The sequence below is a fragment of the Camellia sinensis genome, chromosome 14 (genome assembly GCF_055761805.1).
Source record: "Camellia sinensis isolate YWXY chromosome 14, ASM5576180v1, whole genome shotgun sequence".
In the NCBI taxonomy this organism is placed as follows: domain Eukaryota; kingdom Viridiplantae; phylum Streptophyta; class Magnoliopsida; order Ericales; family Theaceae; genus Camellia; species Camellia sinensis.
This window is the reverse complement of record NC_138974.1, coordinates 129,368,486-129,393,192: the sequence shown is the minus strand read 5'-3', so window position 1 is coordinate 129,393,192 and position 24,707 is coordinate 129,368,486. Positions and strand designations below refer to the sequence as shown.

The 24,707-nt window shown below is 36.8% G+C and overlaps 1 protein-coding gene and 1 long non-coding RNA gene across 2 annotated transcripts; both read left to right on the top strand.

Annotated features, from left to right (window-relative positions):
• Nucleotides 1–920: 920 nt before the first annotated feature.
• LOC114292113 (disease resistance protein RPM1-like) lies at nucleotides 921–3,704 on the top strand. The gene has a single exon (XM_028236028.2). It carries the CDS (start codon nucleotides 921–923, stop codon nucleotides 3,702–3,704), a length of 2,784 nt encoding a protein of 927 aa, XP_028091829.2.
• A 12,707-nt stretch (nucleotides 3,705–16,411) lies between these two features.
• Nucleotides 16,412–16,984, top strand: LOC145806661 (uncharacterized). The gene is made up of 3 exons (XR_014350011.1): nucleotides 16,412–16,504; nucleotides 16,584–16,790; nucleotides 16,878–16,984. It is a non-coding gene; the product is annotated as an uncharacterized LOC145806661 (long non-coding RNA).
• The last annotated feature ends 7,723 nt before the right edge of the window (nucleotides 16,985–24,707 follow it).

The following is a 24,707-nucleotide window of genomic DNA, read 5'->3' as shown; positions in this document are numbered from 1 at the left end:
ACTATTTTCTAGATACATTTCCATTGTCAAATGTAATCATAAACCCTCTTTTTTCCTGCAATTTTAGTTAAATCAAGGAACATTATTTATTTATTTTCATTCTAGCTAATGGGTTGAGAAAAAAACAATCAACCATCAAAAATCACATATGATACAAATATCCAAACACAACATAAATCTATGGATTGTACAATACTCCGCCACAGAAAGAGCTACTAAACACTTACATGAATGGAGTCTACACAATAGTAGGAATCACACACCCCTATGAGGGTTTTGGGCCACTTCCTATGGCTGAGATATGCAATTCCCATCATTTCTTGTTCCACGGAAGTTGACATTCAAAAACAGTAGTCGGCGTATCCTGCAACATGGAGGCCCATGTTGAGCAATAATGTCAATCATAAATGTCAGGATATATAATTGCCAATGTATGACAAATTGGACAAAGGGTTTGCAATTTTTATTCCATAAATTGATGAAGACCGCCTCAATTTTCTCATGTCATATTTTAATTCTACAGGAAGTCAAACATTTTCATGAATCTTATTTAACAAAACTAATAAAAGTCCAGTAAGTTGACTTGTTAGATAAAAAAATTAGCCAAAGCCTATTTATATTGCTCAATTCATGCCTGAGACCCCACCAAATGCATTCAATTTAGCCAAATCAATTTCAAATCATTATAACAGCTTGCATTCTAATTAAATAATTTGATTAGTCAAGACGGTTGTTAGTTCCTGGAAAGAGCCCTATTTGCTAAGCTGTCAAAGAAATATGCAAAGGCAATTTTCAAAAAGCCCCAAGTTTACGTACTCAGCTGCAGCACCTAAAAACCAGTTCAGATCTCCATTTCCTCCTAGTTATCCCTTCAAACAACACAAAAAGGCTATACTGCAAAGAAACACACAAAAGAGAGAATGGCAGAGACTGCTGTGTTCAATCTATTAGCCAACTTTTCACTCTTCTTTCAGCAAGAGGTGAATTTGTTGAGCGGGGTTCGGGAAGAGATTGAGTACATCAGGGATGAATTCGAGCGCATGATGGCTTTCCTCAGAGTTGCTGACTCTATGGAAGAAAATGACTTGGAACTCAAAGTTTGGGTCAAACAAGTTCGAGATGCTGCATACGACACTGAAGATGTTCTTGACAAATTCAAGCTTAACTTCGCACACAATTATGGCACCGGATTCCGTGGTTTTGTTCGTAAGATTTCTTTCTCCATCAAGACTTTAAAAGCTCGCTACCAAATTGCTTATGAAGTGCAAAGAATTAAGAACAGGGTCATCAATATTTCCATGGGACATCAGAGGTACCATGATAGATATGGTATACTGGAGCTAGGCTCAAGGTCCATTGGTGATAACAACGCATGGTACGATTGTCGTGGAGATGCGCTTCTACATGAAGAAGCTGAGCTTGTGGGCATCGAGAAGCCCAAAACAAAACTGATTGGGTGGTTGGTGGAGGGAGATCCTAGACTCAAAGTGATTTCAGTAGTGGGAATGGGAGGATTGGGCAAAACCACTGTCGTTAAAAAGGTCTATGATGATGCAGCAATAAAGAAGCATTTCCAGATTCGGGCTTGGATCACAGTTTCAGAATCATTCAAGATTGAAAAGCTCTTGAAAGGCATGATTCACCAGCTCTTTAAAGAAGTCAAGCAACCTGTCCCACAAGGAGTGAAAACCATGGATTGGAACAGCCTAAAAGGAATAATAAATGCCTTCCTACGGCAAAAGAGGTACGTGCTTGTTTTTGATGATGTATGGAATATTCAAGCATGGCAAGCTTTTAGATATACATTCCCTGAGTGCAACTGTGGAAGCCGAGTAATGCTCACAACAAGAAATGCTGATTTAGCCTTATTCTCCAGTAGAGAATATAATGGTTATGTCTATGATCTCCAGCCCTTGTCTCCCCAAGAGTCCTGGACCTTGTTTTGCAAAAAGACGTTTCAGGAGAACAATTGCCCCTCACATTTGGAAGGACTTTTGACAAGCATCTTGAGAAGATGCGAGGGATTGCCACTTGCAATTGTGGCTATCAGTGGTCTTTTATCGGTGAAGGACCAGAGCAGCGTAGCAGAGTGGGAGAAGACCTATCGAAGCCTTGGTGCTGAACTAGAAGGAAATAACCGACTCTTGGGTATGAAGAAAATATTGTCACTCAGTTACATTGATTTGCCTCACTATCTAAAGCTTTGTTTTCTGTACTTGAGTGTTTTCCCAGAGGACCATCTAATTGAACATTGGAGATTAATTTGGTTATGGATAGCAGAAGGATTTGTAGAAGTAAAAGAAGGAGCACCTATAGAACAAGTTGCAGAGGGCTACCTCAATGAGCTCGTCAATAGAAGCCTGATTCAAGTGGCTAAGATAAAAGGAAAAAGGATCAAATTCTATCGCATCCATGACCTTTGGCGTGAAATTATTGTCGCCAAGTCGAGAGAGCAAAACATTGTAACAATAGCCACTGAACGATGCATGACGTGGCCTGAAAGAGTCCGACGCTTGTCAATCCATGATCATTTGGGACATTTACATCAAAGCAAGCATTTCACTCGGCTACGTTCTTTACTCCTATTTAGCACAACTTATTCACCAAGCATGCCGTCCATGCTTGCATCACTAAGAGATCTAAAGCTAATGAAGGTGTTGGATCTGAGTGGTGCCTCATTAAAGATTTTCCCAAATGAAGTTGTCAAACTAGGCCATCTCACATATCTAAGTTTAAAGGGAACTGAGGTAAAAAAAATTCCAAAGTCAATAGGAAGGCTCAAGAACTTGGAAATCTTGGATCTTAGACACACTTACGTTACCGAGTTGCCTGATGAGATCCAAAATCTCCAAAGATTGCGCCATCTCTTGGCGTTTCGATATGAAGAAAAACTCAATTACTATTCTTTTAATAATGAGTGTGGGTTCAAAGCCCCAGTTGAAATAGGAAGTTTGACCTCCTTGCAGAAACTCGGTTCAATTGAAGCAAACCACGGCAGTGGCAGCATTGTACTAAGAGAGATAGGGAAGCTGACCCAACTGAAGTCATTAGGCATTATAAAGGTAAGAGGTGAAGATGGTAGGGCACTATGTTCATCCCTTGAGAAGCTAATCAATCTTTATGCATTGTATGTTACTGCAACAGAAGAAGATGAGATCATTGATCTACAATCTCTATCTTTGCCTCCTCAACTTCTCCAAACACTATTCCTGAAGGGACGTTTAGAGAAGTTACCGCATTGGACACCTTCTCTTCATTGCCTAGTGACAGTATGTCTACGGTGGAGCAAGTTAAAAGATGCCGATTCACTGCAATATCTTCAAGGTTTGCCCAATCTGGTTTATCTTGATCTTGTTGAAGCATATGAAGGGGAGGAATTGTGTTTCAAGGCTGGTGGGTTCCAGAAGCTTAAGATTTTAATGCTTATTAGATTAAAAGGATTGAGGCGGGTGATAGTGGAGGAAGGTGCGATGCCTCATCTTGAAGAGCTATATATTCAGAATTGCAAATTGATGGCGGAGTTGCTCTCATGCATTGAACAGCTAACCAACCTTACATTGCTTGACTTATTTGATATGTCTGATATATTGGTTTCCAAGTTGAATAGAGACCTACAAGGTGGGGATTACTGGAGAATAGCTCACATCCCTGAAGTTTGGATTGGGGACACAAAAGATGGTCGTTGGAGAGGAACTAATATGTAGAAGGAGAGTGAAAAAGGAGTTTCTACCAGGTTTGCACTCTTCAAATTCCGATTCCCTATATTCTTTTGTTTTTTAATCTTTTATTTCCCAAGTAGTTAATTTGAAACCTCTTTTTTTCTTTTTTGTGGCAAATAAGTTAACTTTTCTGAATTTGTAACTTTCCCGCAACACATCTCTCAGCAAAAATGGCAAATATGTAATCATTTACAATTATGAGTCTATAGTTAGAACCTCTCAGTATTCTAATTGAGAGCTTTTGTGAAATTGTTCAAACTTTTGTAGTTAAATTTTTACCTGTATCTTTCCAGCTGATACTAAATATTATGAAAATATTAGCAGCTCAAGCAATTCTTAACTGGCAATAACAAATGCATTTGTCCAAAATAATCTTACAAGAATTGCAACATCCCAAGAAAAGTCAGATAAAAAAGTTATCCTTAAAATTTGCCAAAGAACAATACCAACTTCAACCTCACAAGTTTAGCCAGCTTGAAAATCTAAAATTTAGATATTATGAGGGACATTTTTTTTCAAAAGAAAAAAAGAAACAAAAAAGAAAACTTAGTCTAACAATTGTCTCCTGAGCTTATTTTGGGAGGTTTCCTAGGGTTCAAACCCAACTACCCAAGTTCTCACCCAAAAACGTAGGCCTGGGATACGAATTACAGATAGTGTTCCCACTTATTCCCAACACCCTCTGTGCAATCTCTAAATGTGGAACTCGTTATAAGGTCCCTTCTTTTATCCCCTTGCATCCCTGTGACACAAAACACCACAAATAACCCTATGGTCAAGTCAAATACAACAATAGGATCATAATCAACCCCAAAACAAAATGACCCCGTATTGCAATTCTTTCAAACAAGTGAATTCATGTATCCTTGCACCGAACTCGCATGTTTGTGTACGTAAGTTGGCTCTTATACCATCAGAAACAACCCCGCCAAGAACCTACCCCAAAAGATATGCACCCAATACTCTCCATGCAGAGTTTTGATCTGAGACTCAGAATACGCCAAAGTGGGTATTGTATCCAAGTTGGCTCACATACCATGAGAAACAACCTCATTGAGAACCTACCGAAAAAGGTATGCACTGAATACCCTTTATGCAGACTTTCAATGTGAGATTTGGCTCATGTCAAAATGGGTGAAAATACGGAAGGGAGGGAGGGGGGGGGGGAGTGTGGTGTTGGACTATTGGTTGGTTAATCAAGTTGCCTGGTTTAAGGTCCTAGGTTCAACACCCATATTAAGTGCAATTTATCATCATCTCCACTTATATACTAGATCCCTTATGTAAAGTTCAAATGTGCGACTTGACTTGACACATGCTACAGAAGATGAGTTGTTATAATAACAATTTGCAGCAACTTTAAATTGTTGAACTTGTAGGCATATCTTTCCAAATTGATTATGTTTAATGCCCAGATACTAAAACTAAACTAATAAAACTTTTTATGGCTTCATTGAATTCTTGCTTGTAATTGTTACAAACATGATATTCTAATTAGTTTTCTGTTGCTACTATAAAGAACTTAATATTTTTATTTGATGTTTCTAACTGGGGTGCTATAACAAACATTAGGAAGACCAAGTTATCACATTATTGCCCCCCCAATCACTTCATTTCCTAAGAAAATCCCTAGTAAAGAAAAAAATAATGACATTTTGCCCCAAAACTCAAGATTTGAGTCGTCACAAGTAATATTTAGATATGTTTTATTTATCTATTTATTTACTTTTCTGTAGATTGGTTTTCTTCCTAGTGGTTCTTTAGATTTTTAGATTAAAAATGGTAATTTGGCTCTACTACACAAAGCATGTAAGAGCTTTGTTGTACACTAGTCTAATGACCAATTATGCAATACACACGGCTTAAAAGTGTACCATATGTTCTTGTTATGATCCAAAGCAGTGTTGGTTAAAAATAATAGTCTTGGTTATGATTTGAAGCGGTGGACAAATCAAAGTAAGGTCAGCCCATGGTCAAACAAATTGGGGGCATGCATAATTATAAGGCTAGGTGGTGTTTGGATCCAACAGCTGGAAGTCCGGGTGGATACGTTATGCACCCATTTAGGTTAACCAAGGCTAATGGGCAGAGTTGAAAATGAGAGTAGCCATTTTTACAAGGGAGATTGTGTAATGCGGCTTGCTACTCAATTCAGATTCGAAAAGGAATTTTGGGGGTGTGAAAATAGGTTTCACACATCTATTCTTGGAAAAAAATGTATTTGACTCCATAGCATTTGGACATATGAACATGTTAGGTATCAGCTAATGATTTGTATTTTCTAATCCTTTCCAAGGCAGGCTCCTCATAAAATCACTCCCAAAAAAAAAAAAAACATGAAAAAAGAATTACAGAGAAATTGAAGACTTGTGCTATTCCATATGCCAACCAAAGAACTGATTAGATTGACTGATTCTGGTTAAGTTCAATGACCAAAGCTGAATGCTTTTAGCAAAGTGTCAACAAATTTAAGCCCCTCATACTAATAAAAAGGATACGTGAAATTAAAAAAAAAAAAAATTGACAAGTGATCCCCATTTGTTTGTTCAAACTTCTAAATTTTGTTATGGGAACTCCATCCATTAACGGGCACAGCAAGTCATGATTTGTCCACATTATGTGAAGAAATTGTCATATTGCTCATTGTTTCCCAAATCACAGAAAAATCTTTAGCAAATATAACATGGGTTTTCTTTTCATTACAAATTTATAAGCCAAAATTCCAAGAAATGAAAGAAATCCAAGAGATATTGATGCAAGAACATGAACACAACACAACACAACAGGACACAGAAGAGGAGTAACAAGAGTAAGTAAATAAGAGACCAGTGACTCACACTCACTGGTTTTTTTTGTTGGCCCCTCTCTCTGGCCTCTGAGAGTAAAGTAAACCAGTCGATCGCCATTTGAGAGGAAAACATTTACAGCAATGCTAGGTATCATGAAAAATCTTTCATGGAAATAATCATGAAATCTTTGTGACCCTTGGATTACACTTATAATAAAACACCACACACTAATCAAGGTAATCTAATAATCATAAATCTTTCATAATTATTTTCATGAAAAAATTTTCATGATCCCTATCATTTCTCAAACATTTATTACCATGCTCATTCCAAAATCATCAATAATCCTATGCGGGGGTTTGGCTTCCTCAGGTCCGTGATCAGATACTCCATGATCAGATTGATTGAAGGATATTATTGAATCGGTGGAGCTTTATCATGGGTCTCGTTTCGATAATCTGAATTGCTGAATATGTAAATCGTCGAATACTATATGCATGTAAAAAATCACATTAATCGAACATCAATCAAATAATTTTTGTATAAAAAAAATAGACAGTAAAAAATTAAACGGTTGACATAAATCTGATCCGATGAGATAAATATTGATATCTGATTAATGTGATTTTTTACAAACATATAGTATTCGATGAATTTTACACATTGAAAGGTTCGGATTATCGAAACGGGACCCGTGGTGAACCTTCACGGACCCAACTGTACTCTCTAGTTCAATCACGGATTAAAGAAAAGCCTAACCCATCTCATATATATAGGATAAATAGTAGATTCATTATTACATGGCAATGATAAAATGATATCAGTGTTAAACTAAGACCTTGTTGGAGACTAGAGTTGAGTTAAAATATAAAGTAAATTAAAATAATAAATAAGATAAAATATCATATCTAATGTATAATTATTTTATTTTTTTTCTTACGACCATCAAATCAACTACCAAGAAAAAAAAAATCAACCAACTTCTCAAACACAACCAAGTTAAAAAGTCACACAAAAAAAAAACCAAGTAGCTAACTTCCCAAACAATGTCTAAATTTTTTTTATTTGATTTGTAACTAATGTTTAATTGCGGTTAGTATTTAAGGTGGTCATAAAATAATTTTTTGTAACTCTTTTTGTGAATGTGGCAAAAAGCAATTATTTGTGAGAACACGGATTTGTACAAATTATTTTTAGTAATGCCCACACAAGTTTTTCATTCTATACATCCTCAAAGTTATTTAAAATCAAGAAACTAATTGAAAACTTGAATTTGTGTAACAGTATATTTATATCATCAAATAGAATAGAAAAAATCAATATATTGGTGAGTAAAAAAGTATCCCATCTTGATGTGTCCAAATTATCTCGAGAGTTAAGTTTTAAATCGCAAAGCTTTTTTATCTTCTTATATTTGAATCTGTACAATATGGCACTTTCACATATGTACATCACCAAGTAGGACTCTTCTTCGGATTCTTCATGAACAACGCCAAGTATAGAGTACCCATACAAGTAATAATTAAGTCTACGCTCGTAGTGCCACATTTGTGGGAACACTTGAGCGACCTTCTCAAGATTGACACAATAGTTCACCGTCCCTCTCCATTTCGAGCACATCAAATAGCAATTTTTGAAAGTAACTCAAGTCTGAGTAAATACAAATGGCTTCGCTGTGGAACCATTTTAATATCTTTTATTTATTTATTTATTTATATTTATTATTTTTTGGTGTAATTTGTAAGGTCTTAGGACCCTATAAATGAGGCTTTTCCCAATATAAGCCTTTTTTACATTGTATTTCCAAAACTAGGCCAACTTCTGACGGAATTCCAAAACTAAGCTAAAGCGCCATTACTATTCGCGCTTTTACTGTTAGGAGCGCAAAAGTAGATGAACAGGAAAATCGCTATTACAAATAGCGACTTTGATTAAGAAGTCGCTGTTACAAATAGCGCTTCTATGGTTAATTTTTTTTCCAAGGAAAACGTTGTTAAGAACAGCGCTTTTTACACAAAATTATTTTGCCAGAAAAACGCTATTGCTAATAGCGATTTTACACAAAATTTTTTTGCCAGAAAAACGCTATTGCTAATAGCGAGTTTACTTAAATGAAAACGCTTTTTCAATCAGCGTTTTTAACGTCCCTCATATATACGAAGCCCCCCCCCCTCATTTGCATACGTTTTTCAGACTTAGGTTTTTCGGGTCTTGCTCTCCATCTCGCTCTCAGCTCACTCTCCATCTCTCAGCCTCTCCATCTCTCACCCTCCTCCATCTCAGCTCATCTCAGCTCGCTCTCGGTTTCGCTCTCTGCTCTCGGTCTCTGCTCTCTGCTCTCTGCTCTCGGTCTCTGCTCTCACTCTCTGTCTCTGCTCTCTCTCTCTCTCTCCGTGGTATGACATTAACCCTAATTTTATGTATTTAGTTTTTGTGTTTGTAAATGTGTTGTATTTTTCTGTCAATGTTAGGGTTTTACATGTGAATTATTAAATGTGTTAGGGTTTTTATCATTGTGGTTATGAAATTAGGGTTTGGAATTTTTTGAAATCAGAAATCAGGGTTTGGAAATCAGAAATGTGAATGGTTTTGAATTTGTGGAATTTTTTTGCTTTTGAATTTTTGGATGTTGCTTGTGAATTGAATATGGTTATGAATGTTTATGCTTTGTCAGTGTGGTTGTGGTGATGAAATTAGGGTTCGATATCAGATTGTTCACATTATTAGGATTGTTCAAATTAGGATGTCATTTTAGGGTTCACATTATTAAGGGTTCTAATGCTTTTGAATTTTTATGCTTTTGAATCATAAATCGGGTTTGGAATTTTTTTAATTTTTTGAATTTTTTAAATAAATCATAAATATGAGAATTGAGAATTGAGAATTGAGAATTGAAATTTGGAATGATGAAATTCGTAAATCATCAATTCATATAATTGATAATTGTTAATGTCATATTATGAAATTCATATAATTGAGAATTGAGAATTGAGAATTGAGAATTGAGAATTGAGAATTGAGAATTGAGAATTGAGAATTGAAATGACGAAATGTTTATATTTTTAAATTTGAAATCAGGAATTGGAATTTTGAAATTATGCTTGTGAATCAAAATGTCTATATTTTGAATATTGAATAAACCAACGTACATTTGTTGAATTGGAAATTGTTTTTTTTTGCTTGTGAAGAGGAATTAAAAGGAAATTAGGGTTTTAAAAGTAATTTTTTTTAATTAAGAATTGCGATTAAAAAATCCGAAATTCATATAATTGATAATTGTTAATGTCATATTATGAAATTCATGTATTTGAGAATTGTTGATTTGAAATTATGAAATGTCTATATTTTGAAATTTGAAATCAGAAAATGGAATTTTGAAATGATGCATGTGAGTTTTTTTTTTTTTTTTGCTTGTTAACAGGAATTAAAAGGAAATTAGGGTTTCAAATTATGGTTTTAAAAGTAATTTTGTTTAATTAAGAATAAAATTAGTAAAAATTGTAATTCATATAATTCGTAATTGTTAATGTCATATTACGAAATTCATGTAATTGAGAATTGTTGAATTGGAATTATGAAATGTCTATATTTTGAAATTTGAAATCAGAAATTGGAATTTTGAAATTATGCTTGTGAATCAAAATGTCTACATTTTTTGAATCAAATTATGGTTCAGAAATTGTTAATGTCTAATTTCTACAAAATATAATTATTAAACAAAAAAATATTTAATTTTGAATGTATTTGATTAAAAAAATATTTAATTTTCTCTCCATGAAAAGATCATGTTCTCTCAAATAAAAGATCATGTTCTCTGAAATATTTAATTTTGACTCTATTTTATTAAAAAGAAAAATTTTTATTGGTTTCTCAAAATATTTAATTTTGACTCTATTTTATTGAAAAGAAATATTTTTATTGGTTTCTCAAAATATTTAATTTTGACTCTATTTTATTGAAAATAAATATTTTTATTGGTTTCTCAAAATATTTAAATTTGACTCTATTTGATTTTTAAAAAAAAATTTGGTTTAATTTCGTTTGGTTTATTTCACTATATTTGGGGTCAGGCAGCCAAAATATGATTAAAAAATTTAATGAGCTGAATTTGTAATACATATAATAGTATTCTAGTACAAATTAAAATTTTCTCAGAAAACTGAAGAAAATTTGAAAAAGTTTTTGAAATGGGTATTGAACGAACTGACTTATCGCCTTTTTCACTTTGTGATTGTCCACTACCATTGAAAAGGAAAATCTAAACATTATGTTTTAATAATGTTTATTCATGTTTGTATAATTAGAAGTCATTATTAGAGTAGTTACAATATATGCATGAAAAGAGTAATAAATTATTTTAATTAATAGTCCATAGCAATTTCGTACGTAAGAATAGAAAAAAAAAAATTGGCACTTTGATGGGTAAGCATGTGTTTTGTAATACCAAATAATTGGTACGGATAGCCCGATAGATTCACATGGATAACTATCCAAAATGTAGTCCATACATTTAACCGCCAACTTCAATTTAATTATCTCTAATTTTTGGCCATTATAAATTATCTCTGTAATTATTTTTTTGTTTTTGAATGTGTAAGAAAAAAAAGGAGTAAATAAATTTAATTTTTTTCTTACTTTTCAGAACGATCCAAAATGATCCAAAATTAGTTTTTTGTTTTAATTTTATAAGAATGCCTCTATGCCCTCTACAAAATGGACGAGGGTTACTAGTTCACATAGGAAATAACTTTGTCATTAAGGTCCGTAATGGCACAAGTTGGAGCAAATCAAATTAACTTATATGTTCTATAAATCTGAACAATTACATCACCAGGTTAAAAAAATCTCTCTCAATGTTTGCACCCTGTATTTTATATTGTCCAAATCAATCGCGTCACCCTCTACTAAATATCTCTCAACCTATTTTATTTTTCGCCACTAATTCGAAAGAATTAAGACAACAAGTATACTTCTTGTTATGTGTTTTTTAGATTAAGACAATAGAGCAATGACAACAAAGAACATTCACGTTGAAAAGATAAAAGTCTTCACATAGGAAGTAAATGAGACACAATCTATAACTCCACGTATAGATGAAATCTCAGCTGTTCTGTTATACGAATAAAAATAAGTGAAAAAAATGAGAAAATGAACAGTAATAATCAAGTTGAGACACAAATATATAGTTGACAAAATACAAATTGAATTAATGTTTCACCTCTACAGTTCCTTCAACCCTGGAAAATATAAATTGATAAAAAATTAGAGGGTTGCTTTTATTTGTGGCTTCTGCAAATTTTAATGTTTATTTTACAAGTACAATTCGATATATGTATATTGTTGATATTTTAATATTTATTGTTTCATTGAAGCAAGTATATGGCAACTGTTCCAATTATCTTTTACTGGGGGGAAGCATAATTCGGGATCCCGTTGAAGGTGTGTCATATGATGCTGAGCCGAAAGGGATATATAGGGTGCAACTTGGCACCACACTTGGCAATTTGGAGGAGATGTTTATGTCCAAGGTCGCAAGTTACGGGGAAACAGTCTGATTGATCTTTAAATGTAGATATCCTTATCGCCAGTGGCAAGCAACCAGCAAATACAAAATATTACTGATAAATGACGATGAGGCGTTGAACACCGTTTTAAGTATCAGTGGAAATTTCGAACCACCAAATTGTTTGGAAGTGTACATTCAGAAAGAGGTTGTACAGAATCTTCCGAATATAACACAGATGGATTCGCATCCGTTCACTACATTGCTGACACATGGGGTTGACACAACAGCATTTCAGTCTCCTATGTATGAATCAAATGAATGTTATGCAGCTGGCTACACACAACAGACATTTCATAGCCATGGTGGAGAATCAAGTTCACATGGTGGATACGAGACTGAATTTCACAATAACACCCAAGATGTGCCCACCTATAGCCATCGTACGACTCCAGTTGAAGTTGCTGGTAATATGGCTGAAACGGTTAATTCTGTGCAGTTTGCTGACAGTGACATGTACGGTCCTGATGTCGCCCTAGACAATGATGAGAATGAAATGTGTGATAAAGAAAATTTATTGGGCGGATCAGATGATGATGATGATGATGAAGAAGATGATGTCGACGCTCCCGTTGATATTCAGAATGCCCCCATTCCACCTAGACCTGAAATCCCTTTCTATGAAAACATTCACATGGGTGGTGATTTTGACATTAGTAACCGCGATGTCGTTCCCCGTAACCGAATCTGGAATGCTGAAAATCCAGAGTTGGACAAAGGGATGGTTTTCGTTGATAAGAAGCAACTCGTACATGCTGTGAAATTGTACCATGCAACAAATAATCGAGAATATAAAGTGGTAACCTCCAAGTGAGACGTTTGGGTGTGTGCTTGCAAGCACGACTGTAGATGGTGGTTGCGTGCATCTCTTAGTAGGAGACATGGGCTTTTTGAAATAAAGCAGTATAGGGGTCCTCACCATTGTTTATACCCACGAATGAACAGGGACCACACAAATATTAGCTCCAGTTACATTGCTACTCATCTTTTGGGACAAGTTGCGGTGAGTATACAAAATAAATGTTTACATTTATATACACATTGTTTATTTAAAGTGTTCACACCAAAATTGTGTCTTTAAAGTGTTCACACCAAAATAATCTGACTCATAGGTATTGTTGTATGCAGAACGAACCTGATATGCCCATTAAGAATGTCATCGAAGACATAAAAAAGTCCATGAACTATACTATACATTACAAGAAGGCGTGGCATGCAAGGGCAAAGGCAATTAGAATGGTATTCGGAGATTGGGATGAATCATATATGATGTTGCCTAAATTCATGTATGCATTACAAACATCTAATCCTGGCACCATCGTGCAATGGAAGCATAGATATACCGGAAATACAACCATTATGCCCGTCTTCCACTTTGTTTTTTGGTCTTTCAAACCCGTCATCGATGGATTCAGACATTGTAGGCCTGTTATAACCATAGATGGTATATTCTTATACGGGAAATACATTGGTGTGTTGCTTGTAGCAACGATTGTCACCGCCAATGGCAAAGTACTACCGCTTGCATTTGCTGTTGTCGACAAGGAGAGTTTGGAGTCTTGGTTGTTCTTCATTTCAAATATCAAGGAACATATTGTCATGGACCGACAGGGAGTGACTTTGATATCCGATCGAGCTGAGAGTATTTTAGCTGCTGTGAGACGGCATTGGTTGAATCCCTCGCTCCAATTTGTTGGATATCATCGGCACTGCCTTCGACATGTTTGTAGTAACTTTAACACTACGTTCAGAAATAAGGAGCTGAAACAACTTCTATGGAAAGCAGGAAGTGCTCATCAACGACGAAAGTGTAATGGTTACTTACAACAAATACAGGCTATTGACCAAGAAGCCATCACTTGGGTTTACAAGATGAATCCTGAGGACTGGGCCCTTTCGTATGACGGTGGACATCGGTGGGGGGTATTGACTAGCAATGATGCAGAGTGCTTCAATAGCGTCTTGAAAGGTGCAAGGAACTTACCTATCTCAGCTATGGTTGAATTTACATTTCGGCGGCTTATAAAATATTTTGACGAGATGGGAGCCCAAGCTGAACTAGATGTATGAAATGAGTTCCAATACCCTAGAGAGATGCAAAAAACTATTGAGGATGGCATCGCAAGGGCAAATACTTTCAAGTTGATATCATATGACAGGTTAGTTTGTAATATAAATTAAATTATTGTTATTATGTTGTCAATTTAACTACACCTAAAAACATGAACTTCATTAGTTTCTATTACAATTTTTTTATAGGCCACGCCGCGTGTTTGAGGTGCAAACATCTTTTCGCCATGGACGAGGTCGCAATACACAAATTGTGCGGATGAATCAGCCCACGTGCAGTTATGGGAAATATGAGATACGACACTATCCATGTTCTCATATGCTCGCTGTAATGTCTGAATGCGGTGACAATCCATTCGAGTACGTTGATCTAGTATATAGGCTTCCTGTATACATGAGGGTTTGGGAAACTAAATTCAATCCAATACCGCATCAAGATTATTGGGCTGATCCGCAGTGGACTTTAATGCCTAATGTACTGCGTCTGCGACAAGTGAAACGGGGTCGTGCATCTATGTCTCGTATTCCGAATGAGATGGACATATCAGATAGGCGTTTGACCGCTCGTTGCAGTGAGTGCCAGCAGACAGGTCATGACAGGCGAACATGTCCGGCGCGACTTGGTCGATGAAGACTATGTAATACTTACATATTGTAATAGATCTTTTTGTAATTCTTTATTTGTAATAGATCATTTTCTTTTCTTTTGTAATTCATTATTTGTAAACGGGGTCATACATTTAATAGAACATTTTTTATTTGTAATAGATCATTTCTATTGTTTAATTCTTTATATATTGTAATTGTTTTATTTGCTTGACAAAATTTACAACTATCATAGTTTTTATTCTCTACTTCATTGAAAATGTTTATTACAGAATTTTATTTAAAATCACATAGTTCTTTTTTCATTTTAAGATTTTAATATTTCGACTGATTCAAGCATTTTGTACATTTAGAATTTATGAATTACATGTACGTAATTTACAAATTTTATACTTTATTGCAAAACAAAAATTACAAAATCAATAATGAAGTTGTCGAATATGCCATAAATGTAACGAAGTTTTGTCAAATATGTCAAAATCAATAATGAGGTTATGTCAAATATGCCAAAATCAATAATGAAGTTTTGAAAAAAAAATGATCATTCCATTTTTTTTTGTAAATATTGACATACAAAAACTATTCACATGTTATTGGTCATTATTAAGCTTATGTAACTGAGATCGTAAAATGACTTTGTAAAAGATTTTTATATTAGTCCGAAGGATAGATAACGATAGTTTATGTTGAATTGCTTATCATATTTAATGGCACATAATATGCAAAATTCTGATTTTAGTTAATTGCTTCCATGTTAATGGCACACAAATTTATACTTTTAAAATAATTGACCACATTTATTTTCCAAGTCGTCATGTACATAATAATTTGAGCTTAATTGATATAGTTAAATTACATGCTCACCAATACAGTTTTTCAAAATGTATTTGTTTTTCAACTGTACAGGCTTCATGGCACATCTACCTGATGAGGTCCCCCTTTTAAGTCATCCACATCGGGCTGACAGTATATGGGAGGACCCGGTATGCAATAACGTTTGTTGGACTTTACGCGTACAATGAAAATACACTGCATTTTGTTTTTGATTTCCTTGATAATGCTATAATTTAAAATACTCATTCTGTTATGCAGGACCAGTCACGCACCGTGGTGGCATGCCGACGGGGAGATTCCGGCCTGTGGGATCGTCCATTGGACCATAGAGTCTTGCAGTGTCTACTACGCGCGGGATTCTATGGTGTATATCGTATAGGCCATATCAGACTGGACCACCCACTCATTACTGCTCTCGTCGAGAGATGGCGCACAGAGACTCATACATTTCATTTCCCGACCAGTGAGGCCACCGTCACATTGCAGGACGTATCTGTCCTATACGGTCTACGGATTTATGGGCGAGCAGTTACTGGACTTGACCCATCATTGACGACGGAGCAGTGGATAGCGCTATGTGCTGAGCTATTGGGAGTAGCACCTACACCTGCAGACTTACAGGCAGGTAGAGTGAGGGTGAGGTGGCTGTCGGAGCATTTTCAGGGCGATTTTCCAGATCATGCTGTAGATGAGTTAGTACAGCAGCATGCGCGAGCATATATTCTGTGGCTTATTGGGGGGTACTTCTCCTTGATAAGTCACAGAACCTGCTCAAGCTGATGTATTTGCCACTGTTGAGAGACATTAACGTCATCGGCCAGTACAGCTGGGGCGCCGCGACTTTGGCATGCTTGTATAGGATGTTATGTCGAGCCACTCAGGTGGGTGTGACTCAAATCGGAGGACCCCTTGTCTTGCTACAGGTTAGTAAGAATTTTATTACATGTCAATTCATATTGTATGGCATATGTCAGTATTGTAATTGCGTTCAAACTATTGCAGATTTGGGCGTGGGAGAGATTGATTCGCATTGCCCCGTCTAGGCGGCAACTAGTTGCTCCTGGTGAGGTTCCCATCGGGCAGGGAGACATGCAGATGCCGGCCGGACCTCGAGGTAGCCGGTGGAGGGTTGACATGAGCCACGAGGTCGTATCGACCCACGTAGTGGTCGTGTATAGAGACCAGCTTGACCGGATGATAGACGGCGAGGTATCAAATTTAAATACCTAAATTTTAATTGTCATATGGACTGTATATGTTTATGAGCAATTTTTAATAGACTTGTCGTTATTGTAGTTTATCTGGCAGCCTTATGCTGATGTCCTCCAGATACTCCCAGACTACTGCCGCCTAGGTGAGGATATATGGATGGCGAGAGTACCACTCATTTGTTTTGACGTGGTTGAGTGGCATCTCCCTGATCGTGTCCTCCGACAGTTTGGTCGGGTCCAGGCCGTGCCGGATCAGTGTGACACCGAGTGGCGGTTGTATGCGACGGATAGACGTGGCCGAGCCAGCACTGACTGGAGTCTGCATCATATGCGATACATACAGTTGTGGGATGCCCGTCGCGACACTATTGTACAGGCTAACTGGAGCGATAGGGTCCTCCCCTCTCCCGACCCTTACATGTTGTGGTATCGGCGACATACACACCTACTTGTCGGTAATCCGAGCCACCTGTCCGAGGCCGGATATCAGGGAGTTAGGCCTTCTCTCGAGGCATTAGTGAGTATCGTACTATATGTCCGATAATTGTTAATATCATAATTGATTATTTTCAGTCAACTATAGCCTAATATATCTGATTTTTTTTCCAGGTGGTTCGAGCTGGGAGGTCATATCACTTGGCTGAGGACGCCATTTTCAGACGTGATGGATAGCTTGGTCTGCAGGCCCTTGTAGAGATCAGAGAGTTATTGTACGAGGGGATCCAGCATGCCCATCGGGTAGATCGCCTGCATTTTGGGGACTACGGTGTACACAGTGCAGCAGCTGCTCCAGACACATCAGTCCCGTCCACGTTAGTGCCTCCCAGTTCAGCACCAGCCACAGCAGGTCCTTCGACTTCAGTCACCCCACCACATGATACCCCATACATTTCTCCATATTCCCCACACGTACATCTTACCCAGCATGCTGACCCTGACCCTGATTGGTCACCGCCCCGCTTCATGCATGATGTTATTACCCCACCCACCCAGTTACAGCCTACTTTTCTGGAGAGTACTTCGACCGCGCCTCGGTTCATGCATGATGTTGTTACCTCACCCACCCAGTTACCACCTGCTTTTATGGGGACTACTTCGACCGCGCCCAGGAGTACACATGATGCAGTTCTCACTGACATCTCCCACATTGATGATGAGGCTCATATTGAGCCCCCCCCCAGAGCGCGAGGGAGAGGTTATGGTCATGGGGGACGTCGCGGCCGAGGTCGGGGTGCGGGCAGAGGCAGAGGTCGGGGTCCAGCTGCAGATCGTGATACAGTTGCACCAGACGAGGGAGTGGGAGTTTCACAGCTCACAGCAATATCTGATCTACAGGCACAGGCAGGATCAGGGGCATCAGATGCAGGAGAGGGGGGTCACACTCACACTCACAGGCTCCACAGGCAGTCAGTGGAGGGCCGCATGCAGGGGAGAGAGTGCCAGATATTCAGAGAGTCTACCGTAGGAGACCGAGGAGGGAGATCCACGGTTAGGGTTGTGGGACTGGGGGCAGGTTAGGGCATTAGCGGTTGCGATATGGACTATATAGGTTTTTTTTTTTTTCTTTTTTTTGTTTGTATGTGCCAAACTTGTACAGCCGATGTAAGTGTCATACTTATTTATTCGCAATTATAATTTCACAATTTTTTATTCTTATTTATATTGATGAATCACACAAATCTCTTTCACATCTCTACCCCTCTCTCATTATCCGTAATTTAGGAGAACATAAATTACAAACGCGTTTGGTTTGAACAAAACGTGTAAAGAAGCTATAAAAAATATGTTTGTTCAAGGCTAAAAATAATTGAAATATCTCGCTTCATTGATAAGTCATGGATAAGCATTACAAATTGCATGCATTACAGAAATGCCCTGGGCGTTCAGCCAAACAATTTCATTCATTATCATCATCATCTGACATCTCAATATCAGATTCATACATAACATCCATGCTCCAGGCGTAGTACTGGTGTGCATCATCCATTAACCCATCTTCGGCATGCTCATTTGCGGTCTTCATTAGTCCGGACCTTTGCAAACGTTGGGTCATGCGATTAACCTCGTCGCGGATACGATGCAATGCCCTTTGCAACAACTGTGGAGTGTCAGTTGGCATACGCATGGCTAACCGGCGAGGAAATTTAAGATTAACTTCACGGCATAGCTCAACAAGAACGTTTGCTCGAGTTTTGCGAAATTCCCACTCAGCTCTCATGGTATTGACGGTGGCACGTGAGTAACGCAAATTTGGATTTAATGGGTATTGAAATTCATCTCCATCTGCAACCCAATAGCGACCCATTGCTGAATATAGATCAACCACCGTATATGTCATGATGATATCGCTAGAAATAGCTGTAAAACTTTTGTTGTGGTATGCTACGATATTTATACCATATATACACACGGTAGCTGTATGTATGCAATTTCCTGTTCGATCACATGCATGCCACTGACCTTATCCAGTGCATTCGGCTGTTAGGACTCGACTTTGTGCAGTCATGAACGAATCAACGGCCTGTAGCATCGGCTATTGTGCCGCAGTTGCAGTGATGCCTGTGACTTTGTGCATAATTCCAATGGGCACAGTAGGTAGGAGGTCTGTGACTTTGTGCAGCGATGCAGGGATGCATCTGACTTTGTGCAGTGATACAGTGATGCGTGTGACTTTGTGCATCACTGCATCACTGCATGTGACTTTGTGCAGTGATGCAATGCTGCATGTCACTTTATGCAGTGATGCAGTAATGCATGTGACTTTCTGACTTTGCCATGCTTGTATACGTTGTGACTTTTTTCTTGACATTACGTGATGCATGTGACTTCTGCAGTGCAACTTGCATGCTTTGTTTTTTCCGCACATTTCAGAATTCATCTAAGTCACATTATTACGACTGTGAAAAGAAGCAGAAAATGCTATTATGTTGGTAAAAAAATATGATGGACGGTTGTGTAATGACAATACAAATCGGATGACTGTGAAGTTCATTAACTGAAAATAAGATAAAATATAGGCACCAAAGTTCCAATCGTGTTTACCTAGCAAGTGACCATTTTATTATGTTGGTGAGAAAAACAATGATAGTTTATGAACAATATTACTTTAATACAAAGAAAATTTCATTTTTCGATTTCATTTATAATTTCTCGAAAACACCTATACGTACTGAAATCGTCAATTCCAAGTGACTACTTATTGTATTACAAAAGTAAGCATGACAAAATAGTTTCATGTGGCGATGTGACAACTCACTGCATTTTGTTTTATTTGACAACGCACTGCTCGAATATGAAGGGATTGCATTGTGATTCTATGGCCTACAATTATGATTTTATCTTACAACCACGTCCGTGACTACATCACAGGTACACAAAGTCACGGGTAATCAAAATTACATGAAAAGAATAACATCAAATAATATCACGTGTATCACTTATTCCATAGTGCCCTAGCACCACTATGATGTCTATAAATACCCCAGTATGATGTTTGTTGAAGTCATAACAATAGTAATATATATACAATTACTATTATTATTATTTTTTTTAATTTTATTAACAATGTCTTCAAGAGGTGCAGGAAGTTCACGCCCACAAAGAAATCCGAAAGTGTGGCTGCTACCTCCATTTATGTATGACTACAAGAGCGAAAAGTACTCGAGTTCGAAGGATTATTATGCTGGTATCCGATCAGAATGGGCGTTCAGGGTAACGGAGCAAGAAGGATTGTATAATGATCTACGTAACTTTGGGGCACCGGTACCTCATCGTCGTTCATTGACCATGGCTAGACGAAATGTGAGTGACTATGAAAAAGCAGTTAGCAGAATTAAGAAGGAGAACAACAGGATGTTGATGCGGAGATGTCGACATTTCATGCTTCAGCTAGCCACTGAAATGGCAGAAGCAAGCAACAGAGATTTGACAATGGTTGAGCGAAATAATGTCTTAAACAATGAAAAATATCTCTCTGACTACTACATGTCAGATGAGGAATAAGAAATCAAACACCGTTATCTTTCATATGTTCGTTACTGGAGTGTAAGACAATGTTGTTGTTGGTCTAACGTACGGATGTATTTCAAGTATTTTTGTTATGAACCTGAAGTTTATGAAATAACTACATTTATAAGTACACATTTATGAGTTCATGACTTTCTTTATTGAATTGCAATTTGTTAATGAATGTTCTGGATTAATGAATGGATTAATGTATGTTCAATTATGTGAATACTTAAAACACATAAAATAGATCAGGCAACTCGGAGAAAAGGTTCCCTTAACTGGGGCTGCTGAAATAGGGATGAAATTACAACGAATTTCAATCTCCATCGGGAAAGAAGAAAGAGTCACCTTCCAATTCTTGAAAGTCCAGTAAAAATGATGACTCCGGTAATGAATGAGGGGTTGACAAAAAACTAAACTCGGTGAATCGAACTACCGCCTTCAACAACACATAAAACATAACAGGTAGGTTGGTGAATAGCTTCCCAAATGACAAGAACAATTCAAATAGTCATACTTTTCAATGAAATACAAATAGCGGGTCGTAAGCTCCATAAGCTTCATTTTTTCATACATTGAGTAGTCAAATCGTGGAGAGACTTGTCAGTATATGCAGATAGATTGTGAAGTCATGTGACCTGGTGCACAGTCTTTGGTTTTATTGATTTGTTTATTAAAGTGACAACTCATCTCTTATTTACATATGTGGGATTCTCAACTCAGAAAGTCACATGGCAACAGTGAATTCACTGATTTACCTTACTGTCAGCATGCCTTTATTTTGTCTGTATATGTAGATGGATTGTGAAGTCATGTGACTTGGTGCAGAGGCTTTGGTTTTCTCGATTTTTTGCTCGATTTTTTTTTTATTACAGTGACAACTCATCTGTTATTGATATATGGGATTCTCAACTTAGAAAGTCACATGGCAACAGTGAATTCACTAATTTACCTTACAGTCAGCATGCCTTTATTTTGTCCTTATATGCAGATGGATTGTCAAGTCATGTGACTTGGTGCACATGCTTTGGTTTTCTCGATTTTTTGCTCGATTTTTTGTATTACAATGACGACTCATCTGTTATTGATATATGTGGGATTCTCAACTCAGAAAGTCACATGGCAACAGTGAATTCACTGATTTACCTTACAAACAGCATGCCTTTATTTTGTCCTTATATGCAGATGGATGGTCAAGTCATGTGAATTGGTGCACAGGCTTTGGTTTTCTCGATTTTTTGCTCGATTTTTTTTATTACAGTGACAACTCATCTGTTATTGATATATGTGGGATTCTCAACTTAGAAAGTCACATGGCAACAGTGAATTCACTGAATTACCTTACAGTCAGCATGCCCTTATTTTGTTCGTATATGCAGATGGATTGTGAAGTCATATGACTTGGTGCACATGCTTTGGTTTTCTCCATTTTTTGCTCGACTTTTTTATTACAGTGACAACTCATCTCGTATTGATATATGTGGGATTCTCAATTCAGAAAGTCATATGGCAACAGTGAATCCACTGATTTACCTTACAGTCAGCATGTATTTACCTTACAGTCAGCATGCATATATGTGGGATTCTCATTTATCCGTTCATAATCAACTATATAAACGAGTAAAGGTGAAGACACAACCTTACAACTCATTTCGCCCTACGAAATTATCATTCATTTGTTTTAAAAAATTAGCATGGCTACATGGTTCATAGGAGGGAGTGGGAGTCGCAGAGGTGGTAGGAACTTGCAAAGGGGTGAAAGTTCACGACGAGGAGGGGGAAGGGGAAGTGGCGATGCTGAAGATGAAACACCATTTCCTTTCTTGGATGCCTCTTGTGCTTATCATGATAGGTTTGGGAAGCAACATTTTGTCATGCCCAAGTACTATCGAGATCCATGTGGTTTGGTGGAGGATCCATCAGAAAATCAAACAGGATATGGTTATGCAAAGGCTAGACTTCTTAAGTGGCCCGCACTATTTATAGAGCGAGTGCAAAATGAAAGATTATGTCGGGAAAGACGACTGAAGGTGCCAAAAGCACGTTCTGTTGAGATCCAAAAGGAAGATCCTGATAATGTTGATCGACTATGTCAAACACTACAACGTGAGATTTCTCAAATGGGTCGTAGATTGGCCCGCGATATGCAGCTACTCGTACTTAAGAAGGATGCCCAGAAGAACAAAACAGAACCAAATGTTGCAGCTATCAAGGCTATCATGGAGGATCCTGAACTTGTCTCTGACGCTGAGCTTTCAGATTGTTCAGACTCTGAGCCACCTGCCGATTTAAGCGCGAATTAGGTGTTAATGTCTACACTTCGACAATATAACAACTTGCATTAATATGTAATGTCTGTGTTAGAGTAAGTATAACTGTTATGTTATGTTATGTTTATGTTTATGTTTATGTTTATGTATTGTGTCTGTCAAATGTTACGGCTATTAATATGCAATATTAGGTCATGAATTAGGTGTTTGTCTATCTAACTGTTATGTTTATGTATTGTGTGTTCAGTTAAGAGTGTTCAGGATGTATGTAATGTGTGTTCAGTTCATGGTGTCCATAATGTATTTTTGTGGGAGAATTATGTCTGTACTACCTATGTAACTGAAAACTATTACATTTGCAACTACAGTTATGTTGTTTTCATGCCCGTATGAGTATTTTGTAAAGTATTGACTTCGTATATTATGTATTAAGTATTATTACAAAAATGTTGAGAAAAATTATTTTAGGAGCTCTCGCTGTGGCCTTTGTCTTCTTGGCCTACTCCGCGGTGGTCTTCGCGTCTCACCCTTCGTTGTTGCTCGTCGAGTTGCACAGTGTGTGGGTGTGCTTCGAACTGTAGAGCATGCATATCACATTCTAACCCATAACAAAGACGATACAAAAAAATAAATTTTATAAATGAAAACGGGTACAAAACGGTTTTACTAAACTGGTTTACTAAACTGATTTTCTGAATTACATTCTCACCTTCTAACCCAAAACAAAAGAATAAATATATATGTATGTTTAAATGAAAACGGCTTTCGTAAAGCCAAAATAATTTTCTAAATAACACCTTCCAACCCAAAACAAAGACAAAAGAAAAAAAAATTACATGAAAATGACTTTAGTAAAGCGAAAAAAAAATTATTAATTGCATTATCACCTTCTAACCCAAAACAAACACAAAACAATAAGCAAAAAAAAAATTTACATGAAAACAACTTTAGTGAAGACGAAAAAAATTTTTGAATTACATTTTCTAAATCAAAACAAAGACAAAAGAAAAAATGAAAAATGTAACATGACAACGGCTTCAGTAAAGCCAAATAAATGAACATGATTGGCTTAATAATATCTACATGAATATGATTTTGAAATTATATATATGAAAAATAGTATGTAAAATTAATATATGAAAAGAGGTTTTTTTTCATATTATGTAAAATTTATGAATTACACATTCTAAACAAAAACAAAAACAAAAACAAAAGAAAAAAAAAACATATTTTAACATGATAATGGCTTTAGTAAAGCCAAGTACTAAAATATACAGTGTAAATATATTTTTTAAAATATGTTTTATGTTTTTTTCTTTTGTTTTATCTTGAAAATAGTGTTTTATTCCAACAAAGTTTATGTTAAAAATGCTGGGCGAAAAAAAAAATTCTGTTGAAATCGCTATTTGTAATAGCGTTTATTCATGTTAAAATCGCTATTCGTAATAGCGTTTTCTGGGGAAAATGGATTTGGGTTAAAAGCGCTGTTCTTAACAGCGTTTTCCTTGGGAAAAAAATTAACCCTAGAAGCGCTATTTGTAACAGCGACTTCTTAATCAAAGTCGCTATTTGTAAGAGCGATTTTCCTGTTCATCTACTTTTGCGCTCCTAACAGTAAAAGCGCGAATAGTAATGGC

What these genes read in the sequence shown, in the direction of transcription:
- LOC114292113 (XM_028236028.2), top strand. Translation starts at nt 921, where the DNA reads ATGGCAGAGACTGCTGTGTTCAATCTATTAGCCAACTTTTCACTCTTC.